The 12,959-nt window shown below is 42.6% G+C and overlaps 1 protein-coding gene across 4 annotated transcripts in view; it reads right to left on the reverse strand.

Annotated features, from left to right (window-relative positions):
* Window positions 1–12,959, reverse strand: part of STYXL1 (serine/threonine/tyrosine interacting like 1) — an 863,427-nt gene that overhangs the window by 739,237 nt on the left and 111,231 nt on the right. For all 4 annotated transcript variants that reach the window (XM_069614942.1, XM_069614941.1, XM_069614939.1 and 1 more), the window contains exon 2: window positions 4,301–4,407. In XM_069614942.1, coding sequence (XP_069471043.1) covers window positions 4,301–4,403 — 103 coding nt within the window. In that variant the 5' untranslated portion in view covers window positions 4,404–4,407. The remainder of the gene's footprint in view (window positions 1–4,300; window positions 4,408–12,959) is intronic.

The following is a 12,959-nucleotide window of genomic DNA, read 5'->3' on the forward strand; positions in this document are numbered from 1 at the left end:
TCCTCTAGAGCAACCAGGCTCATATTTTATACCATTCAAGGGTGCCTGTATATGGGAACAAGCAAATGTCTACATTACATGTCCACCCGCTCTAGTGTAGTAATGAACAATGTTACCTTTGCATTTGACTGCAGGTTTACATTCACTCAGTCCAGGTACGCAACATACTCCACAACTTAGTCTCATGCTGCCGTTGGTTTTTTGTTTGCTTACTGCTTCACTAATAAAGTGTTAATTGATGCACCGGAATCATGAGTGGTCATTATTTTCCACTACACTACCAAATGTCCGTTTCATACTTCTGGTAGCTGTAGCTCACACTTTGTAGTCAACACTGGCGCTTTTAGTATTGATGGCTTTAAATATCTTCAGCCCTAGAGAAATCATTCCCTTTATCTTCGATAAAATATTTAAAAAATATTTAAAATACATTTTTTCAATGAAAAACAGGACAAAATAATTAGAAACAGTGCCTTGTCTATTTAGAGTAAAAGCAGAAAAGAAACGGTCACAGAAAACATGAACAAATGAGATCCTACTTCAGTGGACTTCTCCAACAGTCATTGTTACTATTTTAGATTGAACTATCTACAACAGCATATTGTACATCTCTGTCTCTTTCTAAGTGGGAGAGACTTGAGGAATGGTTTTTGTAAAGCTGCCCAAGGCATTGTTGACAGTTGCGTGATACAGTACTTCTACCTTCTGCTTCCACCCTTCAATGTTAGTCCCTCCTGCTTCATCATTGCACACTACTATTCCTTCTTCCACGTTACTACTCCCTCCTCCACACTACTGCTTCCTCCTCCACACTACTACTCCATCATACCCTCTAATCAGTCACACTCCTTTCACTCTCCCAACCACTACCACTCACCCTCTCTCTAACCTAGATTACACACCCATTCACTACACAGTTACCACCTGCTCTTCTAAATGCCTCCAGTCGGGAACAGCATCCCCAGTTCCTCTGTAGGTTCTCCATAGCCTCACCCCTCCTTCTCTCTCTGTTGTTGCTCTATTCACTATGTGATTAGAATACACTGGCATGAGGTGCTGGTGGATCGGTCTCTAGCAGGAGGTAAGCCCAAACTTCAGCTGCCTTTTGAATGGGTCTGCAAGAATGAGGGAAACTAGCCAGTAGGCTGATCAAGAGATGTGGGGTGATCTAAGATGGTACATCCAGGAAACATGCAGGCACTTGTGGAGGGTATGGGAACTGAGGCACTCTCAACTGCAAAATTCCCCCTTTGGGGTAGGAATAGCTCTGGCTTCCACACTGTTAAGGCTCCTACCCCAGGTTGAGAGGGGCCCCTACTCCCTCTTTACAAGCTCAAACTATTGACCTTGTTGCAGGGGGTACCCTTGTTGAGTTCATCTCTGCAGGAAGAAGCAAGATGATGTATGGCTCTTAGCCCTTGCGGCCAACTGTTGTTTGGTATACAGCAGTCAGCCCCAGCAGATGTAGTTATCCTCACACCCACATGTTCTTCATTAGAACCCATAGATACTTCCAGTTGATCAAATCTGAGGCGTTCTCTGAATCTAAGGATATAATGCTTATGGGGCCCTGAATCAAGTTTGCTTTGGATATCGCATTGTATACCATTCAAAGGTTCAACCGTGTAGCCCTTCTGGGGATGAAGAAACTTTGGTCCGTATACACCACAGACTGATTTACCAGTAAGAGCCTGTTCGCTAGAATTTTAGCTGGAATTTCCGACTGCATTGAGGAGGGATATTGGGTGATATGAAGTATATGGATTCCTAGATGATACACATTTCTCCTTGCAGGACTTAAACATATTAAACATATGCGTACTAACCCTCCTCTTCTCCCAGATCTCAAATGGGAACAGAATGGGTCCTGGGTTCTCCAAGGTTGTAGACTCCCTCTTCTCCTCTCAACCTCTTCCACCGTGAGTTGAGCTTCGGGTTTTTGGGCATGTGTCTTAGTCAAGCTTGTAAATTGACCATCCCTAAGGAAATCTTCCAGATCGGTGAGCTGCGATATTTGATTCTCCCCATATAGCAGATGACAGTAATTTGCAAAGGAATTCATAATCTAAGGGCCTGACGTACAAGTCACTATTCCAGAGACCTCAATGGTCCATAACCATTGCAATTCCACCTCCCTCTTGTCCAACCAGTCCAACAATTTCCCAGTTCTGAAATTCTACCACAGGCCTGCCAAATTATAGACAAGTTTTGATATTGATCCCATATTCTCAACAGTTCATTGCAAATCCCTGGTGTATCTTTATTAGCTAGTTCCACCTTCAAGCGTTCAATTGCCTTCTCTAGTCCACTCAGTTTTCGGCACCTATCTCTGGATCTAAATTGGCCTCCCGTAATATCGTCTTGAACACCTCCCAAAGGGGTCCATCATTTTCTTCTGAGCTCAAATTATGGAGAGAGGCAGGCATCTCGCCTCCAGGACCAGATGAACTCCCCATGCAGAACAAATATATCATCCAGTCTGGACACAGATGCATGAATGTTTGAGTGAAATGAAAACCCCCTGTCATCGATGTGGAGGTCTCTCCATATGTCTCCAAGACCCATTGTAGGGCAAAAGAACCCAGCTTTGTCTTGTCCCACCCCTTTCCCATTTCAACCAGGGATCTATTCAAACTCTGACTCAAAACATTGTTAAAGTCTACTCCCACCAACACTAATCCCTCTCCATGCTTTACCAGGCCCCATCCAAAGCAGGGGCTCAGAAAGGGCATGTACATTCACAACAGTAATAGTGTCTCCCCATAGCTCCCCCATCAACAAGATGCATCTTCCAACTATGCCCCTCAAGGTGGCAGATATTTTGAGAGGCAGGGGTCTGTGTTTCAATACCATCGCCACACGGGAAACCTTGTAAAATTCTCCATGACATATTGCCTCCTTCCAGCACTAGATCAGAGCGAAGGCATGTCAGAAACTGCATTACCATGCCCCGTTTGATTCTATTGCAAAGGCCATTATGGTTCAGTGAAATGCAGGAGATTATCATGAGTTATCAGTCGTCGATATAATCATTAAACACCTTTCTGTTTATGTTTAGACCTTTCAGCCAAACAACTGTGGTGTTTTCGGGATCTTGTTTTGTGGCCAGTATTAAACAACAAACACAACTAGATTCCTCAATACCCATTTTCCCATATTACCTCACTACATAAAGCATCTGTAGCACCTATAACACCTATTCAATGTTTAAACAATAGCAATACAACCAGAAAATAATAAAATCTTTAACAGGGGCAAAGGTTTGATACTGTCACCAATCTTTCTTCATCTTGGTTGGATGACCACCATTGCCTCCACTACAGGCAACAGCAGTGAGAGACCAGACTCCTTTATGCTCCTCTCAAGTCTCTTCCAGCGAGATCACTTCCTCCCTGGGAGTGGTTGGGTGCAGGGTTACTTAAAGGGGGAGTTCCCCCATGAGAGGCATACCCATTGTATTTCCAGCAGAGTTTGGCAGGGCTACCTACTTTAGACTACCATGTCTACGTCCCCTCCCTTCCATACCTTTTAAGTGCGACAGAGGGAAGTTTTTGCCCGGATGCTTGGTTTTGTCTTGTTCTGTTTTTAGAAAACCACCAAAACATTCAAATACATTAGATTGAACCATGCACAAGGCTTGCTCTCATCTGTTGATCCAGGTCAACATGACATCAGCCAATAAAGTCTGCCTCAACGCAACTGTAGTGAATTTAAAATGTTCAAGTCCAGTTGGGCAGCGGATGACCTTCTTCATATTCATCTGTAAATCTGAATCTTCTGCCCCATTTGATCATAAATATTCATTATAAATAAGAACTCGGTGACACAGCAGGAGCATTGTTAGGTGGCATAAGTGAGTGTGAGGCTCTGGCAGCTGCCATAATGGTCTTGCAAATATGGAGAGTAGCAGCCTTCTTATTACTGTTACTACTCCTGCTTTGCAAAGAAATTGAAGGGGCACTGTGGGTCTCGTCCCTTATGGAGGAGTGTGACAGAGGACATAAATCATTCACAATGGACACATTTCAATCTGCATAGCCTTCCACAAATAGCCTACTGAGACAATTATTTCCTGACTGCCAAACCACCTGTCGTCCCAGTGCACGAAACCTCTTTGTGACCCCTAAGCCGGAAAGCACACTTTCAATGCCTTTCGGTAGTGTGTAAATTATATAAATACAGGTTTTATGATCATGCCAAATCTGTCATTTTATTTTTAAAGGTTCTTAGTAGCATTTAGAATGCACCTATGTATAACCATTTACTAACTAAGAGGTAACTGCTAATTGTAAACACTTACCCAAAAGGCAGAGGTAGTTCGGCTCAGCTAATCTGGAGAATTTATTTGACTGGTTTAAGATATTGTACATTTCTCTTGGCTCACACATCACTATGCCGGCCATTTTACTGAAGGAAAAGAAGAAAAATAAAGAACAAGTTAACATGTCAGTAGAAGTTATAGCAATGGCTAATCATGTTTCTACAGTTGTTTTATAAGCAGGAATGGCTCAAATGTATTGATGAATTGCCCTCAAAAATGTCACCAGCTCATAAGTTAAGTCTTTAGTATTGGGGATTCAGTTATGAGCTGGTAACAGGAGATTCGCTGAGAAGTGTGACACGTGTCAGTTTTACATAATCTGCAGTGCGTGTTGTGTTAGCCCAACATGTACCCACACTCCTTTCATGCTACGTCCCTGTCGTGAAAAGCCTCTAGGCACTTGCGGTAACCTGCACTTGCATTAACCTACTGTGAGATCTTGCGTGTATTTAAAGCATATTCGAAACTTGGATGAAAATGCTGAACCAACAAGGCCTCTCGCACTGAGTGAGCCAGCATGCTTGCGAGGGGTTAACTGCGAAGGCCCTTCAAGACATAAACATTTCGTTTTGCATGAAGCCCTGCGCAGCTTGTAGGAGCCAGGCACGGCCAGTCTCTTCTGCGCTCTGCGAAGTCAGGTACACTGATAACACATGAATGTAGAAAAAGGTGCTTCCCACAACAACGTACACTGATCCTGAAACAGTAACTTTCCAGTGAAAAACATGTTTTTGCTGCCTGGAAGGTTGAGCCTAGAAGATTCTCGAAGAGCTGATTCGTCATAGTGATTGACGTGCAGCCCCTAATAAGAGAACTTTACCTGGGCCAGTTAGGGGAGGATCTTCCTGGGCTGTTCGTGAGACGCGTGCACGGAGAGAAACAGCGCCTGGACAACCAGCTGTGCACTAGAGGGCCGAGGCTCCTTACATCACATTCCCGCTTTGGGTGCAGGCCTTGGGACTAGGCCAGTCTCTGAACGGCGCCGGACATACTGAGTGGCGTGGGTCCTGGGTGTGATTCAATCGAACCTCTATCTACGATTCCTAGGAGCGTAAGATTCATAATTGCATATCCATCGGTGACTGATACTCTGTATTATCCAGCTTGCACTTTAAGTCCCATATTACTGAAAACTGCTACTTGATTATAATTAATGTATGTAGTAAATAAACGCAAGCATCAAATCTTCTGTGTGATTGGCTTTCCTCCAGACTGAGTTCATTGTGCTTTGCATAGATTCTTACTTGTGTGGGAGAGTGATTAGGAGTCATTTATTGCACCAAGGGCTGGCCCCAGGGGGAGTGCGAGTTCCCCTTTTCACTACAGTCCCCAAATAGGTGAAACTAACCCAAATTCATACAAACGTTGGTAGGGCGGTCACACAACAAAAAAACAAACTGAACATAATGACTTGTGTAGAATTTGTGTTTCATGGCAAAGAAGTGCATATACTGCTGTGGATAGACAAAACCAATGACAAAAAAGTAAGTTTTTAACTCTGGTTGATTAGCAATCAGGCGTGGTTGGGATAAACAGACACACTTGTTTCTCTAAAATCTACAGCTTACATGGAGGACTTCCTCCTGACCTCCCGCATTAAACAACTCACCGGCCCGGCACTCAACACACTCCTCGTTATGTTACATAAGGGGCAATCAAGTTGCGCCAGCTCCTTCGATATAAATCAATATAAATCACTTAGATTCAACATAGTAGGGTGGTGAATAACAATCTTTTAATGAAGTAGTCTCTCAATTTCATAATCTTTCAATTGGGAAAAGTAATGTTTACAATTTCATAAAGTAACATAATCTCTCTACACATGTTCCACCGCCCTGTTTACAGTGGATCATCAGGAGAGAAGAGATTCAAGTCAAGATCCTTTGTCAAAATCCACAATGGAGCCACTGCCAAATCCACCAGATGGGGAAACCTAGATAACCAAGGTCAAAAGGGCACAACCAAAATCAGCTCCAACTTGTTATCCTGGTGCTTGTTCAACACTGCATGTATCAGTGGAATGTCTACAGTAGATACCCTGGCCACTTCAGGGACATCAAATACACCTCCATGGCTTCCTTGCTCAGATCCTGGAGCACAACAATGGAAGCTGGTCTTTCCCCAGAGTGGCAAAGTAAACCTGGCACAGAAAATTAAATCTCGCCCCAATCCTCCAAAACATTCCTGGCTGAAGCAACACTTCCCGGGAGGAGGAAAACACCAGGCAAGTCTGTCCGCCGTCCTTGTGCCCGCCTCCTTGAAATGCACTGCCTTCAGGGACTCCAGATAAAACTCTGCCACTTCCCTCATGACCTTGGCCAAGACCCCCAGTGATCGAGTCCAATTGCCTCCTTGCTGGTTGTGATAGGCGAATGCTGTTGTATTGTCCATCTGTACCAGCACAGAGTGTCCCGGTACACAGTTTGAAGGGACCACTAGAGCAATGGCAATCACTGCCAACTGCTTCTAATTGTAAATGAGAGCAGTTTGGTCCCGGATACCTTGCGCTATTTATTGGAAAGATGGATATCTTCGACAAAAGTTTTTCGAAACCGCTTGTGCTTTTATTAGCGTAAGGAAGACATATAGGGGGTCATTACGAGTTTGGAGGTGTCCGGATAGTCAGAATGGGGACTTACCGGGACATTCCAACCTTGGAGGACCCGGTAAATCCTCATTCTGAAAACCATTCCCCATTCCCATTCGAGCCCCCGTAGGGCTCAGTGGGATTGGGGAAGGAGCTAATAACGGACCTACAAATAGCGGGTCCGTTATTAGCTCCTTGTTCGCTTAGCGGGTCCCGCTAAGGGCGGCTGGTAAAACCAGCCCGCCCTAGTGGGATCCGCTAAGGGTTCTCGGAATGCAGCGGTAGGGGGTTAACGGCACCAGCATCCTTACCGGTGCCGTTAACTTGTACGGTTAAAAGGTCAAGAAAAAGTCCTTTTTTCAGCCTTGCCCAACTCCTTGCTGAGCCTTATGTTTAAAATTTTTTTAGATTCTTCTGCTGGGCTGCACTGTGGTTTCCTAGTCTGAGGCTGATCAGACTGTGTGCAAAATTCTATACATGGTCCTTTGAAAAAGACGAATCCTACTAAATTGCGCCCTCACCACTTCTTTATTTTCGTAAGTAAGGAGAGAAAATCAGGTTTGCTGGATTTGTCCGTAATTTTTTATTTTTTTGTTTTAAAAAATATACAGTCATATGCCCTCGTTTTCAAAAATAAACAATCAAATGCCCCTGGCACGTGTTTCACTGTCTTTTTGTCTATTGTCAGACAGTTCTTCAGGAGGGAAAAGAAGCATTTTTCGGCTTATGGTTCATCTACATTTGTTTTGTTTGGAAAGACTCTTTAGCAGTTCGTTTTAGAATGGTTGTTTTGAACATGTGAGACATTTGCCTTGGAAGGCGTTTCTTGCTCTCACATTCTTAATAGTTTTCAAGTTGGTGAGCTTTTCATTCTCTTAGCAATCCTTTCAGATGCAGGATCAAGATTGGAAACGGCTTGGTAACCCACAAACTGTTGATTTCATTTCCGATACGGGATCGGAGACGGCTTGATAACCGACAGGCTGCTCTACCGGGTTCCGTTAACCCCCTACCGCCATACTTGTAATGAGGCCCATAGTCTTAAGTGGACAGTCAAAAACAAGTAAGCAGCGTCAATCTTGCCTATTCAATTACCCCAAAAGTATTATCAATATAACATAGTAGACACACCTTTTTTTATAATAAATGTTTATATTCAAAGGAGGAGACCATATGTGTCATGACCACTGTGAGGGGGCACAAGTTGTGCCACGAGCAGGCTCCCATCAGAACCCCGAGGGCCTTAAAACCACTGCAAAAGGGTTCCTGCAGCCAGTCCTGGCGCCTTTGGCACCAGGCTCATATGTAGGAAGGAAGGGCTGTTCAAACTAGGTCCAATTTATGTACATGGGCCTTTAAATCCAACATGGAAGCACCCACACAGTCTAGTTCTAAGAACCAAGCCATGCGGTCTAGTGTTTTGGGTGTGGCAGGCCTGGAACTACTTTCCCTTGTACTACTTTACCCAGGCTATATAAACCACACCCTGACTGTAGAACATGCTTTGTGTTATTCTGCAACTAGCAGCGTGACGCTCACCGTGTCCAGACCCTGGTCTTCAGCATCTTCCTGTAATCCTACAAGAACAAGAACAAGATTATTCTGTCTTACTTGAGGAAACACCATCCAGCACTCAGCATCTCAACTGGGCTGCAATCTGTGGAAACCGCGAGAAGAAGAAACATCCCTCACCTGTGAGTACTAGCTTAAGGACTTCCGGGAAAATTGCTACCACAGCTGCTGTTCGAACATTGCGACCTGCAATAACGAGAAAGGGAAAAACAATATTACAACGCGCGCTTCCAAAATATCGAATTCCATCAGTCTTACCTGAATTCCATCGCGCTATGCCACAATTCCATCCGGAGCACCACAGCAACATCTGCAAAGGAAAAGAGACATATTCAGGTTTGCTTTCAATATTAAACAACCGCACAGCGCTGTGCTACCTTAACAGATTCTGGGGCCTGTTTTTCATTGCGCTCTCATCCACTCGCAGCACCACAGCGGCCTGTGAGGAGAAGAAGAAGAAAACACAGGTTAGCTTCAAAAGACAATAAAGGTGCTGCGCTTCACGCTTTCTCTTACCTAGAAACGTGCCTCTCCATCCGGCACGCCATCATCAAGACCTTTGCACCCGAAAAGAAGGAGATAAAGACATTAACGAATTCCCACCATAAATAGAACAAAGACTTACAATTAACAAACCTACCTGCGTACCAGCAGATTCGGGATCACAGCAGGCCTGGGCCCAAGGAAGGCGTACTGCACCAGTGAAGCAACTCGGGCAGCTCGCCAACAAACGTCAAGCACCCTTGCACAAGAAACGCAGGACGGATAGCTCACCCTACAAATAACTAAGATTCATTATTCAGCACTGGGCAACTACTCATGCAGGGTTCCAGATCTCAGAACTTTCCAGACGCCCCCGGGGATATCAGGTGAGCGTAACAGAACACGAAGCCTTTAGACCTTATCTACCTGGGCTTCATGGAGACATCTGAAACTGATCAGTTAGACCAGCTTTTGGGACATTTACGCGCTGACGTACACGCAGCCCGGCAGGAAACCAATGCCTTCAGACGAGAGTTAATAGTCACAAAAGACCGTACTGATGAATTAAGCAAATATCTACTACAAACACAGGCGGGGCAGGCTCCATTGCCCGGATTCGCCCCATCCATCGCTACACCATCATCAGTCAATCCAGTACAGATAACGTTGCCGGGAGCAGTACCCCTGGCACCACCAGAACGGTTTAATGGAGACCCCAGAAGGTACGCAACATTCATGAACCAGTGCTGCCTCCATTTTCTTTGTAGGCCTGGGGCTTTCCCAAACGACCAGGCGAGGGTGGCCTTCGTGTTATCATATTTGAGTGGAAGTGCCGCAGACTGGTCGGTACCTTTGGTGAGCCGGGATGACCCGTTACTGCAGAACTTCAGGGGTTTTCAACAGGAGATGGAAAAGTTATTTGCTCGACACTTGCATGGACAAGCTCTTGATAACAAACTCCTGTCCCTCCGCCAAGGGAATCAAGATTTGCTGGCTTATATTGAAAAAAATGGTGTTCCTATTGATGATAGGAACTCCCGTCCCCTGCACACCTTTAGGTATTGGAAAATATCCAAACAATTTTCTATCAATTAATTGATTTTTCTGACAAAGTTCTAAGTTTTAGTGTCTATGCACTGTACTTTTTCCAGATCCCAACTAAGAATGGAGGAAATTATGATTTTAATTATAGAAAAACAATTCAGTCAAAAAGGATTTTTCATTTTTCGAAATTTTATGTGCAATTAGAATTTGGAAACAAACGACAAGTTTTTTTTAACACGTAGGAGTTTTATTCACTCCTTATTCAACAAGCACATAATAGTAATGTTTCCCCAAAAATCAAACAAATTAATATCCAAGAGCTCTACGCGTTTTGAGAGTTTAACTCTCTTCTTCAGGAGCAGTAATTTGTGAATATACAATTCAAAACAATATGTTTCTTGTAACACCGTTTCATAGCCAACAATAATTTTCAAAAACAATAATAATTTGCAAACAATCATTCTTTGTGTCTTGTATCAAGCTTTCCGTTGTGGAATTAAGGAAACGTCATCCTATGGCATGTTTGTTCTTGTACTGGTGCTTTGTGAATAGTATTAATATATGTGTTAGTGAGGTTTTATTTAATTAAGGCGATTTATTTATACAATTCTAGTACTAGCCAAATTCCTACCTGTTCACTGACATGTAATGTTCCCAGAATGCACTGGCTTCACAAAACTTAGAAACTCGGGTCTGTAGATCCCTACAAAGGTAAGTATAGTATGTGTAAATATCCCCTTTGTTCTATTTCTCTAGACACTATACATTATATTTTCATATTCAGGTTTGGTTAAAAAACTCACCATTCAGTTCTATTTCATGTGACACGAAGGTGTAGTACGAAGATGTGGTCTGAAAGTCAATGCGCGTTGACCGCAAGTCTTTCTTTATTTAGCAATGTGCCGCCGGTTGCGGTACGTTAGTTCGTGTCTCTGGCTTATATTGCCACCCTTAATAGACTGGTTGTAGAAGCGGGGTGGCCAGAAGATAAAAGAATGATGTTGTTTCATCTGGGCCTACGAGGAGACCTGAAGGATGTCCTTGCTCAAGTGGTAGATCCACCTAAAGACTGTGCAGAGTTTATCAACCTGGTAGTTCGTTGGACCACAGATTACAGGATCGAAGAACAGACCGAAGTAGACTCAAAAATCGTGCCATCTACGTACATTCAAAAGATAATGTTCAACGTCCATCAGAAAATACCAGAGAACCCATGAAGATTGGAGGAGTACCACCCCCTTTAACCAAGGTTGAAAGAGACAAGAGGAGATAAGTTTCTAAACATATAGATACATTAAATAATAGACATCCTGATATGAAAGCTTGTGGCTAGAAGTAGGCTATTTTTGTCTGTGGGCTTTGTAAAGACTGTTGTTTCTTGTCTGTTTAGCTTCAAGTAAACTAGTACGTCCAAAAATTCTAAAGATGTTCTGCTCCAATTGTGGGTAAACTTAATACTTGGTGCAAGGGTGTTCATGAATTGGAAAAATTCTCCTAGTTCATCTTCGGTTCGCGTCCATATTCCGAAGAGATTGTCAATATAACTGACAAGACATTTGATTTTATTCTTCCAACGAGGGTTATGGATCACTTGGGTTTCCTCCAAGTAAGACATATATGTATTTGCATAGCTCGGGGCCATCCCGGCCCCCATCGAGGTACCAGAAATGTGTATGAAAGAACGGTCCCGGCCCCCATCGAGGTACCAGAAATGTGTATGAAAGAACGGTCCTCAAACATAAAGAAGTTGTTATTCAATACAATGGTAAGTAATTTGAGAATTAATTAAGGTTGCCTCTTAACAGCTTCTTTGGTATTCAATAACATCCATTCCATTGGCTCTAGATCGGCTTGGTGGGTTATGTTGGTGTACAGACTCGTCACATCCATTGTGAATAGAATATCTGTCTTGTCATCAAAGGTTATTGTGTCGAGTATTCTCAAAAAATGATTGGTGTCTTTGATATAGGTCATATCTTTATGTGTCAGAAGTTGTATGATTTTATCAATATACTGAGCTAGAGGTTCTAATAGACTGTTGGTCGCCGCTATGATGGGACGTCCTGGTTGTTCCTGTAGGATTTTATGAATCTTGGGTAAGATGTAGATAACCAGCATTTTCAATGTGAGTTTGTAAGAAAGGCCTTAGTTTTATGTGTTATTAAATCATCGGATTCAGCCTCATCAAATGTTTTCTTGATCATTTCCTTTACCTGTTTCGTTGGATCATTGAATATCTCTGAATATGTATCTTGATCTGCTGTTTTTCAACTTTCATTTTGCACTTGATGGTATCCCAAATTATCAGTGCTCCTCCCTTATCAGCAGGAGGCTTGATAATGACGTTTGGGTTCCGTCACAGCTTGTCCAAAACCTGTTTTTCTCTGTTGGTTAAATTTGTCTGTGTTCTTTTCTGGAACTTAAGTTTCTTCAATTTAATCTTTTTCCCAAGTTATAAATATATATTCAAATTGACCTTACTAAAATAGTATTTATTTCTATTATATTCACAGAATCACATTACTCCAGATATCTATACCTGAAGAAGGGCCAACGAGCCCAAAATGCATAGTAGTGGATAGCTGGACGTCTAGTCCTCACAAAACTTAATAACTCCTATCAGGATATCAGGATGTCTATTATTTTATTTATATATATATGTTTAGAAACTTACATGTTTTTAAATGTATGTGCATCATGAAGAAAGATATTTTGCTTTGCAACTAATAAGAGACTTTATTTGTAAATTGTATACTGAGTAATGTTAATAATTGCTAGGTATAAACAAAGTTGATGTATGAGAAATCTATGCGAACTTCCAAATTATTTTATTATCTTTGTACATAAATGATTTTGTGAGAAAAAACAATATCAAGTTTTGAATATCTAAGAATCAAAAACAACTTTTTAGTTGTAGTGTGTGCCCTTGTTTGTACCTCGTTGTTTCAAGGT

Source organism: Ambystoma mexicanum, chromosome 9, assembly GCF_040938575.1.
Source record: "Ambystoma mexicanum isolate Mex_15411 chromosome 9, UKY_AmexF1_1, whole genome shotgun sequence".
NCBI classification, from domain to species: Eukaryota; Metazoa; Chordata; class Amphibia; order Caudata; family Ambystomatidae; genus Ambystoma; species Ambystoma mexicanum.